Genomic DNA, 18,030 nt, shown 5'->3' with positions numbered 1-18,030 from the left:
TAAAACCTTACAAAATAAACACAAAATATCCCGAATTACAAAACTATGATGTAGAATTGCTACAGCAAGTAAAGAGCGGTACAGAGCTCAGTGTATTGTTCAAAGAGGACAAAGAGAAAAAAGATGATGATGAGACTGAAACTTTTAGCATAGACTTTCAGTTAATTTCAATTAAAGTCAAAAAAGGAATGTCACTGACAAAAAAAAAAAAAAAGGAGATAAGGGGAAAAGCCTAAATCTCATAGTAATCTGTATATATGCTATCTGGCTGTCTGGCACACTCCCTTGATTAAAGTTGGCATTAATACATTAATGAGCACCTAAAACGACCTGTGTACAATGAGAGTTAAAGTGAGGCAATTGACAGATATTAAACAACGGAGACGGTGCCTGTAGTTCTGTCCTCCGCCACAGGGGGCGACAGACAGCTCACAGCCTGATGATCACGGAAGTCGTGATGGAACGGAACCTCTGACGTGTCGATTCGTCGCCATTTTCCTGAGGAAGGAAACGCCTTGAAGAAGGAAGGAAACATTATCTACTGTGTAAGTGAGACACTTTAACGAAACCACTTTAATGCTGCTTATAGCTTGATTTAGTCGTGTACAAATCCACGTGTTTATAAGCAAAACTGTGTGTGTGTGTGACCGCGGTTACGATGGTCGGGACGCTGAGAGAAAACAGTGATTAGCCGCTGAGCTAACTTAACTTTAGCGAGTAGCCAACTCGAACTCTCTGTACTTTGGTATTTCCCTGTTTATCTATTCGTGTCCTCAAACTTGTTATGTTGGCATTAACAAAATGAAGTGTAAATATAAGCATACTGGAAAAGTAGTTTTATTTTTATTTTATTAAACTAAAAAAAAAAAAAAAATCTTGAGCTGATCGGACGACTATTAGCATTGTGAGCTAATAGTCGTTGTTTGTTTACGTCGGGTAACTTTTAGCATCAGCTTGGCGAGCTAAATGTCAAAGTACTGCAGTGAGCCGTCTTGGGTCCTCACAATATTTGAAAGACATATGAGTATACTAAATCGAGTGAGGAGATATTTCGTTTCCTGCCGCTATCTCAGTCTGCAATCTTCCTTTGTTTGTACCACAGACCTAATATATATTTAATCCAGATAGTTAACGCTACAAGAGTCTTTTTCTGTAACCTCCCTTCAGAGAGGCAAAGAGGCATTTATATTTCAGAAAAAAACAGATGCTTATCTCTGTTACTGGAACATAATGTTAAAATACATTAATGGCACAAGCTGCTGTTTAAAATGTGTTTTTTATATTATGTTCTAGCAAAGGAGAAGAATATAGAGAAGTGAAGTGACGGTTATGTTTGACCATTTGACTCATCGTTTTAGCTTTACTTCAAATCATGTTAGACCAGTCCATTTGCCACACCCTTCTTCTGTGCCACTCTAATTTTAACAATTTATTTGTTGCTTCTCCTCAGGTTTTTTTTTTGTTTGCCAAAGTAGGTTCCCATCACCAGCTGCCATGGGGAATGTGTTCGCAGGGCTCTTTAAAATGTTCGGGAAGAAGGAGATGAGGATCCTGATGGTGGGTCTAGATGCTGCAGGAAAGACCACTATTTTGTACAAGCTCAAACTTGGAGAGATTGTGACTACTATTCCCACAATAGGTAGGTCAAACATTAAAAAGTAATATTAATGACGTTTTACCTGGGACTACTACGTGGCGGTTATGTGTGTAACATCACACAGCAATAGTACTTTTCTAAGAAGTTTGTATGTGTTGTGTGCCCTTATTACTGTTAAATTAGAACTTTTAAGTGTATTTTTAATCTGATTATTTGTTTTTCTTTCCCTTTAGGTTTCAATGTAGAGACGGTAGAGTACAAGAACATCAGTTTCACGGTGTGGGATGTCGGTGGTCAAGACAAAATTCGACCGCTGTGGCGTCATTACTTCCAGAACACACAGGGTACGTTCAGTTATGTTAAAGTCTTTGTGCATGACATTCGTTAAGTACATATTCACTCAATTTTCACTGCTTCTTATTTAAAAGATACATTACACGTAGCATGCAAACACACCCATTACATGTCCCCCATTTTTTTCTTCTTTCAGGTCTCATCTTTGTTGTGGACAGCAACGACAGAGAGCGGTGTACAGAAGCTCGTGAAGAGCTCATGAGAATGTTGGCAGAGGAGGAGCTGCATGATGCTGTGCTATTAGTATTTGCCAACAAACAGGTAAGTCACACTTGAACACAAACTTTGATATAAGTAGGTGTATATCATTAACAGTTTCCTGCAGGTTTTTCCCGTTGTATTCACAGGGTTGGCTTCTAATGTTTCCTCCCTGTTTAATGTTTGTAGGACCTACCAAATGCTATGAATGCAGCAGAACTCACGGACAAGCTGGGGCTTCATAGCCTACGCAATAGACACTGGTACATCCAGGCAACCTGTGCCACCACCGGGGACGGCCTCTATGAAGGACTGGATTGGTTGTCTAATCAGCTCAAGAACCATTAATAATCATCTGCTATGCACAACTAATCTACTCCACCCAATCTCTGACCTTGCTCTCTACTCTTACGGTGTTGCAAAACTGAGCTACCTTGTCCAAACAAAGTTCTGGAAGCTGCCCTCACCTGAGATGTTATTATCACAGACATACAGGCCAGTGGTGGGGGTGATCTATTCTTGTAAAGCTGTCAGGTTTTTTTTTATTTTATTTTATTTTATGTAACTGTAAATATATTTGGTAATGGGGCAGCTTATTGCACTCTTTACAAATGGTTATTTCTCTTTCTGGTTGTTGGACAGTCATGTGTGCGTTGAATAAGAAAAGGGACTAGAAGAACAAGAATTTACCAACACATGTTGGCCCCAGGACCTCAATGCAATCTAATGACTTGACGTACTGTAGAGAATGATCCACGAGGGGCTTTTAATTTTCTAGAAACTGAATTAAACACAGATGCACTACTTGCAGCTATTATGGTTACTTTAACCAGTGGCAGCGATTACATGCACCAGCCTCCCAACTTACCATTTAATAAACACTGGCTTTGGCAGATTTGTACTCTGTACTGACGTCTCCCTCAAGTTGAGAACTCCCATCTGTGAACACTTACCAGCCTTTGATATAACGTGCGTTGGCTTGAATCAAGAACTGCTGCAGTGATGTCACATCTACCTGCTTTATGGTTATTTGAAAGGCAGTCTGTTGAGTCAGCATTAGATTTTTGTATTTCTGAGTCTCAGGTTTATCATCTGCTGCCTTCGCAGCAAAACTGCATGATGCTAGCAAAACTGCATGATGTGGTCTGTTAGTCATTAAGGACATGCATATTTACTGGGTGTTTACATCATTAGGCTGCACAGGAACTATTACCCCACTGAGTACTCATTTCAACAGCCCTAAACTGTAACTTGTGTGTACTGTGTTAGGTAATTGTAACTAAATTAGTTATACACTACAGTGACCCTATGGTCTTGATTAAAGGCTTTAGCAAGTCATGCCTTTTTTATTATTCAGTTTTCAGAATCTGGGAAATGGTGTTTTGATGGCAATACAAAATCAGATTTGGATACATGTTTAACATAATGCCAGTATTTCTTCCTTTGCAGCTGACTGTCCCTGGGGTAAACAGGAACCCAGAAATATGCCTTCTTATCAAAGACACACGTTGCCTCTTATTTTCAAGCTTTTCTAAAAGGTGTGGGTATTACTTCTCTCAAGATGTATCAGATGTGCATTTTTATTTTTATTTTTTTGATTTATGACTGCCTATATATTTGAAAACTATGTTAATCTCTTAGGTTTGTCTGTTTTTTATGTAAAGCTTTTGTGAGAAAAAGGCACTATAATTAAAGTGACTGGATAAAAAAAACAACAATGTTTCTGCAACTTATTTTCATTATTTCACTCTATGCAATAAAAAAGCTGAATGTTAAGGTGTGGAATGTAGCTTTTGTACCTAATTAGTAGTATATTCTAAAACATGCACACCTAGTCATATACACATTCAACCACAGTGCTGAGACAGAAAATGTATCAAAATATAGGTTCACTAATAAAATATATATAATAATTTAACAACAAACCCAAAAACTTGTGTCTTAGCGACCCATTGGGGCCGTCACCCTTTGACCCATGGAGAAATGTGATGGCCCAAGGTGATGTAAACCACAGAATGTTTGGGTAAAAGCAGTAATGTGGAGAGCACCACCCTGTCTCACATTGTGTAGGGGTGGCAATCTAGGACAGCATTCTTGCAGGTTGATTAGGCTGCTATGGTTAATGCAGCCAAGCCTATAAAACATGGCAGGAGAGTATGGTGGTGGTGGAAGGGGAGGGAGTTGGAGTCTTGAGTCCCTCATAGGGCTGCTTTGTGTGGCCTCCTCTCCTGCTGCTCCATCAGCTTGGTTTGTGTGTGGCGGTCTAACGGTACTCTGTCATATAAAAGGACCAGCCTGGTTTTTTGCACTCTTCTTTATGAATGCCTTGCTCTTTTTTTTAGTGCACCCCCCAGGTGCCAGCCAGCAGAATACCCTCTTTCAGACGGATTCAAGGCAAATGCAAACACTACACTCTATTATGACCAGTGAAGAGCATTCCAATGGTATCACACCAGTCAGGGAGCTGAACCTAGAACGGTGAGGGATTAAGGAGCGCTGGCATGCTCGTGAAAAAGAAAAGGGCCGGAGCTGCTGGGTAGTGCAAGAGGCACAGTGGGATTGAGATGTGCAAGGACGAAAGTGGCATCAAGGAGCATCTTGGAAAAATGTCAAGAAAAACTTAAGACTCACTTACTCGACTCTTCAAATGTAGGCTTGATTTATCCAAGAGATAGCTGCAATGTCCTATATACAAATTAATATTTAAATTCTGTGTAATGCTGATGTATATTGGGACAAACATTACTACTTTAAAACAGAAATGTTTACATAAAGAATGATAATGCAATATGTATCAGTTTTGGAGATCTTTTAATTGAGCTTCCGTGAACACAGCACGTAAGCTTTCCAGGAAATGGCACACAAGAAATTATGGGATATATGTTTTTTTATTTCTAAGATTTCTTGAACAGTAATAGCCAGTTCATTGTGTTTACTTTGCAAAATGCATAGTATTTTAACTAATAAGATAAAAAAACAAAAAAAATCACAACCTATGACAATACAGAAAATGTGATACTTGGTGGTTTAATCACATAGTATGATAAAAACACAGCTTGTCAAACACAACCCAAAAAACATCAAAAGACACCCGTATCCCAAAGTCTTGGCTAAAGACATTAAGACACGAGGCCAAAGCCTGTTAGTGAGACACATCGACCCTACTCCATCTACAGTCCGTTGGCTGTTTGGGGTAAATGAGGTCTTCAGGGCCAGTCAGGCTGCTGTAGAGCGTTCTGTCCACGTTATGCATCTTTGAATTGGGTAGGTGGGGGGGGGCATTAGTTGTCCGAGTCTGTGTCGTGGCGCCGCCTGTGGCTTTGTGTGGCACCAGCAGGGGCCGTCTTGTGGCTGACAGGGTTACGGGGGACAGGAGACCCCCCATCAGAGGAGTCTGTGTCATGTCGCTGCCGTCGGTGATGGGGGTAGGGGGGCTGTCGCTCGCCCTTTGCTCCCCCCCTTGAATGGCTGTCATGGGGTCTGGCTCCACTCTGACTGTGGTATGATGGATTATGATGATGGTGGTCCTTTCTCTGCCTTTAGAGTAAAAGGAAACAAACAATCTATGATTGGGTTGTGGTGGATCGGGTAAAGGTGTTGAGGGGGAAGAACAAGAAGCTGCCAGATGAGCTTTATAGTGACATCCGCCGAAAACACCCAATGGCAACATAACCGGCGATATTGTGGACATACTTTGATATATTTTAAATCTTTGTATCATGAATTCTGTACACTACCATCATATGTTGGTTTATATTATGATTTCTCTCTCATCCGCACAAATGATTGAAGAGCATAAATTATTCAGTCATGTTTGTCCACCCCGTCCTACACACCTGATTTACAGGATATATCTGAGGTCTTGTGACACATACACCTAAATTTAAGAGATAATGCTTCAAGACACTGTGTGTAGGACAATGCCTTAGTGCCCTCTAGTGCTGACAGAGGAAAGCTTTTGTTTCATAGCAAGTCTATAAGTTTGCAAATTTGGCAAGAATACAAGAGATGGACACAAATATTTAATATACTTACTTAAAATACAATAAAATACTAATGATGCAACTTGCGAGAAGTCTGTAAAAAATAAATCTGGTATGGAAATAGAAGTGTACTTCTAAATAAAAAAATGTCTTAAGCTACACTAGTAGTGTTTCTGTTCATTTTTTGCACCTTCAGGAAATTACTGAAAGATCTATGTGGAAAAGTCAACCAACCTCTTTCTGTTGTCATCTGAATCTGAGGAGGACGAGTCTCTTTGCCTTTTCTTCTTTTTTTCCTTCTTCTTTTTCTCCTTTTTGCTCTTTTTTTCTTTCTTTTTCTTTTTGCTCTCATGCCTAATGAGTTAAAGACAAAGAAGTAGATGTTTATTATTGAAATGAATATGAGAAGCTGGATACAGGGTCACATTTGGTCCAGTAGAACTAAATGTTTTATGTTTTTTGTGTCTATATGGTCTATATAGGTGTTCAGTAAGTTATCATACTCACTGTGGTTCCACGTCCCCCTTTTCTATACTCTGAGGTGTCTTTGTTGTTGATGTTTCTGGACAAGCCTCTGTTTTGTGGTGCTGTGAAGAAAGCATTTTTTTAACCTTTGCATTGTTGTTGTAGATCCAATCAAATTAACTCTCACTGACCCTCAACTCTTTATGTATTGTCACTATCAGTTAAAGATATTCAAAAGGTTCATTTTCCATCAAACTGCGGTGCTCTAACATTATAAACATTTGCATCTTACAACATGCAGTGGCATTTATCAAAGAGGGAAAAAAAACCCACTTACTGTAAAAACCGGCAATCCTATTTTAGCTGCCTCCTTTTCCTTTTGGGAGAGCACCATTTTCCTTGACCCTGCACTGTAGATGGGAATGCTCATTTATAAACAAACAAATCACTGTGCATTAAAATAAAGGGCTCTCTTTACACCACCTAAATGTTGATAGGAACATTTTAATGAGTTTAAACAGAGCAAAAAAAAAAAAAAATGAATATAGTGGAGGGCAGAGACAGATAGTGTCATTTTCCTACCCATATGTTGTTTGCAATAACTACTTTCAAGATAGCCTTACAAACATTAAAAACAACAATCAACAACTGGTGGACATTTAAATTTCAGCTGTAACTTGTGAAAAGCATATTCAAACACACATATTGTGTAGATTAATACTTTTTGAACACTTGCTAATGTCAGCATGCTGTGATCTGTGATTGGGACCTTCCATGTGGATTTCTGTATGTAAGAAAAAATAAATAAATCACCTGGAGCTTCCCAAGCCAGAGACACGGTCCACATCTCTCTCTTCACCATCAGCCTCTTCCCTCCTGCAAACATCTGCAAGGTCCTGGTGTGACAATTCAAATCATTCAACCTTTTTAAATGAAGACAAGTTATTGAAACATGTTTACAAGCTTTTGATTTAAAGCTGACAAAGTGACATACCTCTTTGGTCAGGCCAGTTGGTTGCCTCTTCATATTCTTGTGCCCTCTAGATGAAGAATGGAGGAGAGGAACTGATTATATTTATCAGCCCACACTTGCCTTTGTCAACCAGTTATTTTACAGGATGTTATACGTACAGGGCAGCCATCAGTGCCTCGTGCTCTGCGGCTTTGACGGCAGCAATTTCTTCTTCTTTGGTCAAAGGCCTGCTGCCTTTTTTGTCTTTTGCGTACCATGTCAGATCTTTGCCTTTTTGCCATCGCCCTACTGGTGCCATCAAAGAGTTCCCTGGAAACAACACAGAAGGATTGAGAGTGGTTGAGAAATGTTATGTCTCATTGCTACTGTATCATATAGCTCAGTTTTACAGACACTGCTGTACTGGTAATGTCGTCCTGACTCTTTAGACAGTGAATAAAGGTGCAAATTGTTTAATAGCCCCCATAGTTATTTTAATAGGACTTGATGGATGTCACTTTTTTTAATAATAATAATAATACATTTTATTTATAAGCGCTTTTCTAAATACTCAAAGACACTTTACATAAAAAAAATAAAATAAAAAATAGAATAAACATAAAAGCAGCCAAACAACATCAAATAGTAAAACATTAAAAACACATCAGACTTAGCTAAACATTAAAAGCAATTTTAAAAGGTGAGTTTTGTCAGTGATTTGAATGTTGGAAGGTCGGTACAGTCACGGATGGGTTTGGGGAGAGAGTTCCAGAGGGAGGGGGCAGCTACAGAGAACGCTCTGTCGCCCCAGGTTCGGTGCTTGGTCCGGGGTGGAGGAGTCAGGAGGTTTGCTTCAGATGAGCGGAGGCTGCGGGATGGATTGTGGCGATGGAGCAGGTCAGTCAGGTAGGAAGGAGCCTGGTTATGGAGGGCTTTGTGTGTAAGGAGGAGGATTTTGAACTGAATGCGCTGTGGAACTGGGAGCCAGTGGAGGGTCTGGAGGACGGGGTGATGTGATCACGGGTGCGGGTGTGGGTGAGCATACGTGCAGCGGAGTTTTGGATGTATTGTAGCTTATTTAGAGTTTTGGATGGTGTGCCATAGAGGATGCTGTTGCAGTAGTCGATTCTGGAGGTGATGAAGGCGTGGATGAGGGTTTCAGCAGCAGAAAGGAGAGTGATGGGCGAAGACGGGCAATGTTCTTGAGATGAAAGAAGGCAGTTCTGTGATTAGGTTTATGTGATGTTCAAAGGAGAGGTTAGTGTCAAAGATGACTCCGAGGTTGCGACTGTGGGGGATGGAGACAGGGTGGAGTTGTCAATGGTGAGGTGGAAACTGTCTGTGGTTTTGGTGAGGGATTTGGGGCCGATAATGATAAGGTCTGATTTGTCACAGTTGAGTTTGAAAAGTTGGAATGCATCCAGGATTTGATGTCGGTGAGGCAGTTGGAGAGAGTCGAGTGAGTGCCCGGGTGATGGATTTTTCATTCACAGGTGTAAGTGCCACATTCATGTAAAACGCATGGATGTGAAAAAAAATCGAGCTAATTCAATGTCAATGGAGCAACTCCAACGAATGTCACCCAATTACTGCAAATAATTCTTCAACTGGATTATGTGACATAAAACATATAAAAATGTATATAAATAAAACAATTTTCCAGAGCCAAAGCGGCTGTCATCAAATGTCTAGTTTTGTCCAAACAGTCCCAGTGACTCAACATCTGAGAAGCTGGAACCATCAAATATTTGATTTGTTGCTTGAAATATTATTGATTGCCAAAACTGTTGCCACTGTATGTGCGTTGACTTAATATGTTTAATTTTGGGTCACATCCTCTCTCCAGAGTCACCTGCTGATCTCATGATCCCACCATACTTAAAAGAAAAGGGGGGGGAAACTCTGTTGCTACTAAAACAGTATCAGATGTGGGGACGATACGAACTTTTAATGCACCAAAATAACGTGTTTACGCATTCACAAGTCCCTACAACGATCACATTTGCTGAACAAGATGCGTGTGCTGATGTATCCCTTTATGTCCCAGCTGTGGGTACTACGTAGTTTTAGGCATACTGACAGCAGTGTGTGCTCAGATAGCAGAGTGGCTACGTGTGTGTGTGTATGTGTGTGCTCGGAGAGAGGGACGCGATTAAAACTGGGACCTGCTGTCTGTAGAGTGGATAACGGGACTCATACCGAGCGACTACCAGCCCAGACACTGTGTAATGAGAGACTCTGTAACAAAAGGTAAATGGAAAAAGCAGCATGTGAAGCCGTTGTGTGCAGTTTCACTGTGGTTTACAGTCCCACTTGCGAGCTAGCAGGCAGCTATTAGCACTGAGAGCGGAATTTGCTGCCAGTTTTTTTTTTGTTGTTGTTTTTTTGGAGACTTACCGAGATAATTTTCTCTGTGCTTATCGGCTTTCACGTCATCCCAGTTGAACTGGTCCTGCCCCCCTCGGACCCCTCCAGATCTCGAAGAACCGAACATGTTTTGTCCGGTTACTTAAAGAAAGAGCAGCGTGCTGTTAGCTCGACCAGCTGACTTTAGCCACATTAGCACACGAGCAGCGCGATTGGTCAGGCCTTCTTCTTCTTCTTCTTCTTCTTCTTCAGCGTTCACTCATCCGGTGAGTTTAACTTCCCCGTGTTGAACGGAACAACGTGCTTCCTGGCAGTGGTGTTTACGTTGAGTCTGACTGTCTGTTGTCTCCAGAAACAAAAATCTACAAAGAGCGAAAGAAACAAAGTTGAGTTAAACAGCCTTCAACTGTAGCTAACGTCACATTAATGAGTGATTAAAACCAATACATGGCCGCGTGTCTCTCATCGACTCTCTGCCTAATGATACTTTTTTTTAATTTTTAATTAATTAATTAAATTTTTTTTATATAAAAAGTCCACGTTTCTGTGTTTTTGTCGCGCGCACTCTCGACGCTCGCGGACGTACGTAACGTGTTGATGTTTTGGGGCCCGCAGTGATGACGTAGGCAGCACAGTTTTCCCTAATGGCTCTCAGACGAGCAGAGACACAGAGACACAGAGCGGAGGAGGGACAATCCCCTCCGGAGACGGACCCGAGAGCTTGGACTAACGTAACTCCCCGATGTACATGAGATATTTTTCCAGGCTATTGTCAGGTAGGAAGGAGGATATTTGTCTGTTTTCTGTTGTTTTTGTATTGTCTGCCATATTACTGTAGCAAACACTGCCATTCATCCCCTCTTCCTCCTCCTCCTCCTCCTCCCTTCCAGTGTGATAGATTGTTTCTGCTGCTTTGTGGAAGAAGATGGATGGATGTGTGTTCACTGAGCACGATGAAGTTTAGCTGATGCAACGTTACCTGTAGACTGATCATTAGTGTGACTGCTGCTGCACAGTCCTTTATTCTCCTTCCTGCTGTTAGTGTGACAGTTTAAATGCTACCAAAAAATGACTGAGAAGGAAAATCCGAGCGTTGTTTATTTTAATGGGAGCTATCTGTGATGATAACTGTTACACCGTTATTACATTTTAAAAGAACAATCCTAAAGACATCTGTTGTATTCATATCTCAGCTGTTGTATATAAAGTATAAACTCTATTGATTTTTCAAAATTCTCAGTATTGCCCAATTCCCACAGTTCAGATGTACGTGATGCGCATTATGTTGACAGTTGAGTTATATACTATCATTTATTGAGGCCGAATGATGTGTTTTAAAGCTGCTTATTCCCTCTTGCATCTTTAAAGAGCGATTAGTTAACATATGATTATAAAGTTATCCAGATGTCCTACCCATCAGAATCAGCGCACAAAGCAATCACACACATTTTCTTCAGGACACACCTCTCCAGTTTGTGTTTACCATTCGAGAAATATTAGTTCAGCATTTCCATATAATTCACAACATTTTTATTGCTCCTAACAGTCAGTCAAAGTGCACTTTGCAATACCGTAGGGTTTATCTGTTAGATAATTCTGGCATAAGATTGCAAACACTTATGACACTCTATAACAATAAAACATGGAAATTGCTACTCTGCAGTTTCTGTTTGCTCTATTTAGATTGACAAAAGATAAAAGGAGTTGGAAGGAAGAGGAGGACAGCGTTAGACTGAATATGGATCAGAACTGGTTGAACGATACCCACATAATCTCCAAATCACCTCTGCTTCAGGGTAAACCTACCTAACAACACTGCTGTTGTGACAATACAAACTGTATGTTGTACTTTCTAGAGCTGCAGTCACTTGTTTTGTTTTCAATGAATCAATAACTCAATTTCTCAATGAAATAACTGAAAAATCATATAAGACAAAGACATTAAATGTGCACTTTTAAGAAGTTGGAACCATGAAATGTGAAGCCTTTTTTCGCTTGAAAATTAGTTATATTTATGTTATACTTTTGCCGATCAACTAGCTCTCAACCTGAACACCTAGCCGACTGTATCTGACTTATAGACCTGTAAGGGATTTCACATGATTTGAATTTTGCTTGAGGTAAATATCAATCACATGTGGCGTAGTGCACGTGGTTAAAGTCAAGCACAGTGCAGCTTCCAATAAGTGTCCAATTTGTAATCTCACATGTCTCTCATTTCCTGTCAGGCAGCTCTCTGTCAAGTACAAAAGGTTGATTCTTGTGTAGGTGTTAGATTGTATGTAGCTGCAAGTGTCCTTTTTTGTAAATAAGAAACTCAAATTTGATCTTTTAGTTTAAAAAATGTTTCCGTCCTCGACCAAGACCCAGAGCACCTGCTTGTTCATGAGCTTTACACTGATCATGTTTCACACTACTAGCTACTACTGTAGCTAATGACTGTTTTCAAGTTTATCAATATATTTGTAACATTTTGTTGCCCGTGTGTGTCAGAAAATGATGACAAATGGCCATGTATTGCTCAAAATGATTAAAATGGTAAATTAAGTCTGACTGGCAGCAGAACCAAAGTAATGATAAAATCAATAAAGAAACTAATCTTTACATTTGAAAAGTTGTAATGTGTAAATATATATTACATTATAAATGACAAAACTAGAAATCCTAATTGATTGATTTAATTGTTCCAGTACTAATTATCATTGTTTAGGGGCCACATTTTAATACTGACAATAAATCTATCAACAAGCATATAATTAGCACTCTATAAGGTAATCATAGACATTTACATTCCCTATGTGGTTTCTAGAGCTGATACGATTAGTCGCTCAACGGAAAATTCATCAGCAAAAAAATCTGATAATCAGTTCATTGTTTATGGCATTTATCAGAAAAAATGATGAACATTCACTGGTTGTAGCTTCTCATGTGTGGATTAGTTGTTATATCTCACTATGAATTCAATACCTTTTGGGTTTTGGAATAAAAAGCAATATAAAAAGGTCCTCATGGTTCTCTGAGGAAGTGTATCATGTTTCTCTAAACCTTTAACTAATACAATAACCAATAATATAAATAACAATTGTCTCCATATGGGAACAGTTAGCCGATTTAAATTGCCCAAACAGAAAAAACTCCTGCGCCTTTAATTAGCCGTGTGGGTGTTTAGGGGAAACATTCAAGAGGCATCGGAGAACAACTTGTCATTTGCACCTGCAAACACAAGCTCACTGCTTCAGGTTTGCCTGGAGACAAGAAGCCTCATAATGCCGTGGTTTTATTCTTGGCTATAAAAAGATCCAGCATAATTTAGTTTTGTTTTTGTTTTAAAGATAGATTAAGTGAGTGTGTGTGTGTGTGTGTATATATATATATATATATATATATATTATTTGTAATTTGGTACATGTCATCATGTCACATGGAATTCTTCATTTTTTTTTTGGGGGGGAATAATTGCCAACCTGTCTGATACCGATACTGATCAATGTAAGTAATAGGCCTATAACCAGTAATTAATGATGATTGATATTATCTTTTCACTGTAGTTCTTTTATAAGCTCAGGAGCACAGCTACAGTTGGTTTCTTTTTGTTAATAGATGTGTGGAATATGCTCAGTTACTGGAAATCAGCTGACTTCCTGTTATACTGCCTTGTTTTCTCTACCCATAGAAAAGATCATGCAAACACTAGACAAAATGGAGGGTCGTTGTTTCAGCCTTTAGACTAGAAATAAATCACACACACATATGCAGATCATTACTGTAATGTCTTATTATTGTGGATAAATCTATTCAACATTTTAAATGTATCTTTAACTACAAAATCTAGTGTGCAAACATGGCCCGCCCTCTCTTTTTCCACTCCTCCCTCCTGCACTTAAACAATCTACTAGCACACAATCACACCCCTCTCCGTTCACTTGATTCTCTGTCTGCTCGAGCTCTGTGTGTATTGAGGAAAGGTAAGGAGGAACACTATGCACTAGGCATTATTTTATTCTTTAATTGAGTATCTTACCTAAAAATAGTTTGTAATGAAAGAAAAGATGTGTATATTATAGTACAGTATAGAGAAGATGAGATGTTTTGTAACATACTACAGGTACTATGCTTAAAGGTGTGTCAGTGATCAGGTGACTGCATAACTTAAATGGAATTTGAAGTTGACTTTTACTTGAATGTGAGCCCACACATCTATTTAAAGCAGTTTTTCCATCCTAGCTTCTTGTAGCTGTTTTGTTCTCTCCTGCCATCACAAGCAGAGTAGGGCTCTCCAATTAGTGAGTAATTGCTCCTCGACAGCACCATGGAAACCTCACGGTTTGGGTGTTTTGGCCTCATCATTTGGTTTTTCCTTCGAGAACTGCTGGCTTATCATTTATGGTGTTTATCCCACCAGAGTGGGGCTTGTCTAAACATGTAAACCTGCTGTAACAATGTGAAATGTCTGTCTTTTTTTTCAAAATGTATTTCTTTTAAAGGACATATGTTTATCCACGGCCAGATTTGGTCCTTATATGACTCATGCCGTAAGATTCCAGTGGGGATGTGTGATCCCTCCAGCCTCACCCACTTGTTTCCTTTTACTGAACTCTCCTCCCCACCTCTCTTTCAGCTATGGCTGGACCCAGGCCTGTGGTGCTTAGTGGCCCGTCCGGGGCAGGGAAGAGCACTCTGCTGAAGGAGCTCATGAAGGAATACGACAGTATCTTTGGCTTCAGTGTCTCCCGTAAGTGTGCCACTCTATGCTTGCCAGACCATATAACAATCATTTTGGTGGTGTTCTTACCATACAGTCAGGAATACATGTGTGCTTAATGTTACTCATAGAAGCCCGTGCAGACATATCTAGAAAATGTCCTAAAACCGTAAACTGTAAATGCCGAAGTTGAAATATAACTTGTTTTGTGACATATGACTTTAGTACAGTGATATAAAACACACAAAAGCAGCAAATATTCACATTTAAGAAGCTTGACCCGGAGAAATGTTTTGCATGAAAACAAACATTTTTGCATTTTGGACTGCTGGTTGCAAAAACAAGTGATGTAAAGACCTGACTTTGGGCTTGTGAAACCTCTTGTGTTCTTTTCTACTATTTTTCAACATTTTATTGACCAAAAAAACCAGTAGATTAATCAACAATGAAAACAATCACTATTAGCAGCCCTACAGATTTATTTTCTGTCAACTAATTGTTTAATTGATTCATTATGACATAAATGTCTTATCACTCCTCAGATACAACAAGAAATCCCCGACCTGGAGAAGAAAATGGCAAAGGTACAGCATCTTCCTCCTCTTTCACAACCACTGTAACAGTAAATTGCATTTTTTTAAGTCAGTAATATCGCAGCTTTCCTCATCTTTCTTCCTTTTTTGTGTTTCAGACTACCATTATGTTACACGGGATGTGATGCAGAGAGGGATTGACAACGGCGATTTCATTGAGACTGCAGAGTTTTCTGGGAACATGTACGGGACGAGTAAAGCTGCTGTGCAAGATGTCCAGGCCAAGAACCTCATCTGTATACTTGACATCGACATGCAGGGTGTGAGGAACATCAAAACGACAGACCTCAATCCCATCTACATCTCTATCCAGCCGCCATCCATGGCAATCCTGGTAAGCATGGAATATAATTTTTTTTGAGTTGATACACTGCACACACATCTCGAGGTTCCTGTTTTCCTGATGCTCTCAGTATGTCTGAATTCCTTCTGGACATTGAACCCCTTTTTTAAAATTTGTATTATTTCAGGAAAAACGTTTAAGAGACAGAAAAACAGAGTCAGAGGAGAACCTCCAGAAGCGTTTAAATGCAGCCAAGGTGGACATGGAGTTTAGTAAGTATTTATTGTTTGTTCTCAAAAATGTCACCACATAAACTTAAAACATGACTGAACATACTTATATCTCCTCCTAGGTAAAGAGCCTGGTGTATTTGATACCATAATCGTCAATGATAATTTGGAGGACGCTTATGGGAAGTTAAAAGAAGCTCTTCTTGAGGTGAGTTACTGGTTGAGTTGCTAGTGCGGAACACATTTACCTTTACGCTCTGAATGAAAATGTTTTTATGGGAACATGATTCAATTAAAGCAATTTCAAAAGAATTTAAATAACATCTACTCACCAATGTAAAGCTGAATTGACAGATTGCTAAACTCCTCCCATGAAAAAACGTAGTCTCTAAATTTACTGTGAATTTTGGGTGGCAAATCTGCCCTCCTTGTTGTAAACGACGTATGTGCCGGCATAGCAACAGTATCTAAGAGTGGCACAACATAGAAAATGGTCATAAGAATCATAATGCACTCTTTTTAATACATCCAGGGGGTTTTCAGCTACAGTCTTACTTGATCTGGTCTAACCAACAGCTTATGGTGGCTAATGTTAGCTAAATTTAGATGGATATCATTGGTTGTTAATCAGTAAGTTTGTATGACTTCTCTACGTGAGCTCCTGTTACACTTCATTTTAGCATGTCACAGATAAACCGACTGTAGGCAAAATCAATGTGCCGTTGTCCTGTAGTTACCTTTTGTGGCCACAGTGGTCGCTGTTTAGCAAACGTTATGTGGTATCCCTTTTTACATTTTTAAATGTGTTCCATTGTCTGCATTTCTTGACCAACATTGCCTACCTGTACGCTTTTCTTCCTTCTCTAGGAAATCAATAAGGTCAAGAAAATCAACATGTCTTCGTAGGAGACAGCAGCACCTTTTTTTTTTTTTTTTTTTTTTTTTTGTCCTGTCCAGCCACTCCTCACCAAAAGCGCAGACCTCCATTCCAGTCGTGAACATTCCCTCAGATGGCGGTCTGTGAACCTCAGACATCCCTTAGCGGATACATATATACGTAGGTTTTACATGGTGTTTAGAGGTAGTTATTACCAAATGTTAACATGCTGTAAAGTGGAACATTTTTTTTACTGACAGGAAGTGGTTTCCATTTATTTTCATTTGTATAATATAAGATACTCCAATAATGCTTACTTGATATGTGACTGGCATGGTGTGCAGGGATGTTCTGTTACTGAACACAGATACACCGCTCGCAGCTTTGTCCTCTCACCAGCCTGGACTAATACAAATCGGGAGTAACATAACTCATTCCATCGTGTGGATTTTTCAAGCGTGTGACAAAGCATGTTTCTGCATATCTTGGTTGGAGGCAACGAGTTATGATATTCTTTTTGCCATCTGTGTTGATGGCGAAATCCATTTACAGAGACCGTGAAATGTACTGATGACAGACACAGTAAGTCTGATGTCAGCACCATTGCACACGTTTAGCTCAGGAGGGAAACCTCATCAGCCCTACAACTGATTTCTGGATAACATGGCGGCTGTTTACTTTCAAGGGGTACATGCAAGTCAACTGTACTGTTGATACAATAATAAAACTATTCCAGTGCTGGTAAATACTTTTTTCTTTTTCAGGTTTTTGTAAATTGCCATAGAATGTGCTAACTCCATTAAAGTTTGGTTTGCTGTATAACTATATTTGCTGTTGTGCTCTAGTAGGATTAAATCCCATGATAGAGTAGCTTTTTTTTTAGGGTTAAAACAGAACAATTTAACTGTTTTTTTTACAGTTGTAAATTTATGAAACTTTTATATTATGTAACATTTTGCAGCTTCACCTGTACAGTAAAATGACATTCAGCGGACTGTTTTGATTCCTAAGTCATTTTTAACTTTGAAGGAAAAATAAATTGCATGTTTAACTTTTTTTATATTGCTTAGAATGAAGCACACAAATCTCCTTTTACTTGAAAACTGAGAGAATATTTATGACCCATCTGTAATTTGGTATGTGCTTTTTCAAATTTTCAAATTAAAGTCTCAACTTAAATACAGTAATTAAATGTTACATCAAACTCAATGAGATGCATGCAGTCCTCTGGTTTGCCATTTAACACTTAACCAGCTCTTATAATAATAATGTATTTGTTGTGGAAAAATGTAATGTATTCCTTAAGTACATTAAACATCCAGCAGTAAGACTATGTTATATGTTAAACCTTAAATAAATATGTTACAATACAATGCCGGAAGAAGAATTATTTGTATGTGTGCATAAATAAAAGTTGTAAAAGAATCTG

The 18,030-nt window shown here is 39.2% G+C and overlaps 3 protein-coding genes across 6 annotated transcripts; 2 read left to right on the top strand and 1 right to left on the bottom strand.

Annotated features, from left to right (window-relative positions):
- Positions 1 to 429: 429 nt before the first annotated feature.
- arf1 (ADP-ribosylation factor 1) lies at positions 430 to 3,925 on the top strand. Its single transcript, XM_051405453.1, has 5 exons — positions 430 to 545; positions 1,451 to 1,639; positions 1,831 to 1,941; positions 2,088 to 2,212; positions 2,339 to 3,925. Exons 2-5 carry the CDS (start codon positions 1,495 to 1,497, stop codon positions 2,495 to 2,497), a joined length of 540 nt encoding a protein of 179 aa, XP_051261413.1. The 5' UTR covers positions 430 to 545; positions 1,451 to 1,494; the 3' UTR covers positions 2,498 to 3,925.
- A 1,018-nt stretch (positions 3,926 to 4,943) lies between these two features.
- cunh1orf35 (chromosome unknown C1orf35 homolog) lies at positions 4,944 to 10,503 on the bottom strand. Of its 2 annotated transcripts, XM_051405111.1 has the most exons (9): positions 10,364 to 10,503; positions 9,947 to 10,278; positions 7,729 to 7,879; positions 7,592 to 7,637; positions 7,411 to 7,493; positions 6,935 to 7,007; positions 6,640 to 6,719; positions 6,367 to 6,486; positions 4,944 to 5,686 (listed from the first exon to the last, which is right to left on the bottom strand). In XM_051405111.1, the coding sequence occupies exons 2-9, from the start codon at positions 10,041 to 10,043 to the stop codon at positions 5,431 to 5,433; spliced, it is 906 nt and encodes a 301-aa protein (XP_051261071.1). In that variant the 5' UTR covers positions 10,044 to 10,278; positions 10,364 to 10,503; the 3' UTR covers positions 4,944 to 5,430. The 2 variants fall into 2 exon arrangements, with proteins under 2 accessions (XP_051261071.1, XP_051260982.1); XM_051405022.1 differs by having other exon boundaries at positions 9,947 to 10,494.
- On the top strand, positions 9,637 to 18,026 carry guk1a (guanylate kinase 1a). 3 transcript variants are annotated; one of them, XM_051405320.1, is made up of 7 exons: positions 9,637 to 9,799; positions 14,535 to 14,648; positions 15,161 to 15,202; positions 15,310 to 15,545; positions 15,682 to 15,766; positions 15,847 to 15,932; positions 16,592 to 18,026. In XM_051405320.1, the coding sequence occupies exons 1-7, from the start codon at positions 9,778 to 9,780 to the stop codon at positions 16,628 to 16,630; spliced, it is 624 nt and encodes a 207-aa protein (XP_051261280.1). In that variant the 5' UTR covers positions 9,637 to 9,777; the 3' UTR covers positions 16,631 to 18,026. The 3 variants fall into 3 exon arrangements, with proteins under 3 accessions (XP_051261280.1, XP_051261196.1, XP_051261136.1); XM_051405236.1 differs by lacking the exon at positions 9,637 to 9,799 and adding an exon at positions 10,533 to 10,692; XM_051405176.1 differs by lacking the exon at positions 9,637 to 9,799 and adding an exon at positions 13,779 to 13,881.
- Positions 18,027 to 18,030: the final 4 nt, after the last annotated feature.

The sequence above is a fragment of the Dicentrarchus labrax genome, unplaced genomic scaffold (genome assembly GCF_905237075.1).
Source record: "Dicentrarchus labrax unplaced genomic scaffold, dlabrax2021, whole genome shotgun sequence".
In the NCBI taxonomy this organism is placed as follows: Eukaryota; Metazoa; Chordata; class Actinopteri; family Moronidae; genus Dicentrarchus; species Dicentrarchus labrax.
Note: the sequence above shows the minus strand (reverse complement) of the source record. Positions and strands in the feature narration are given on the sequence as shown.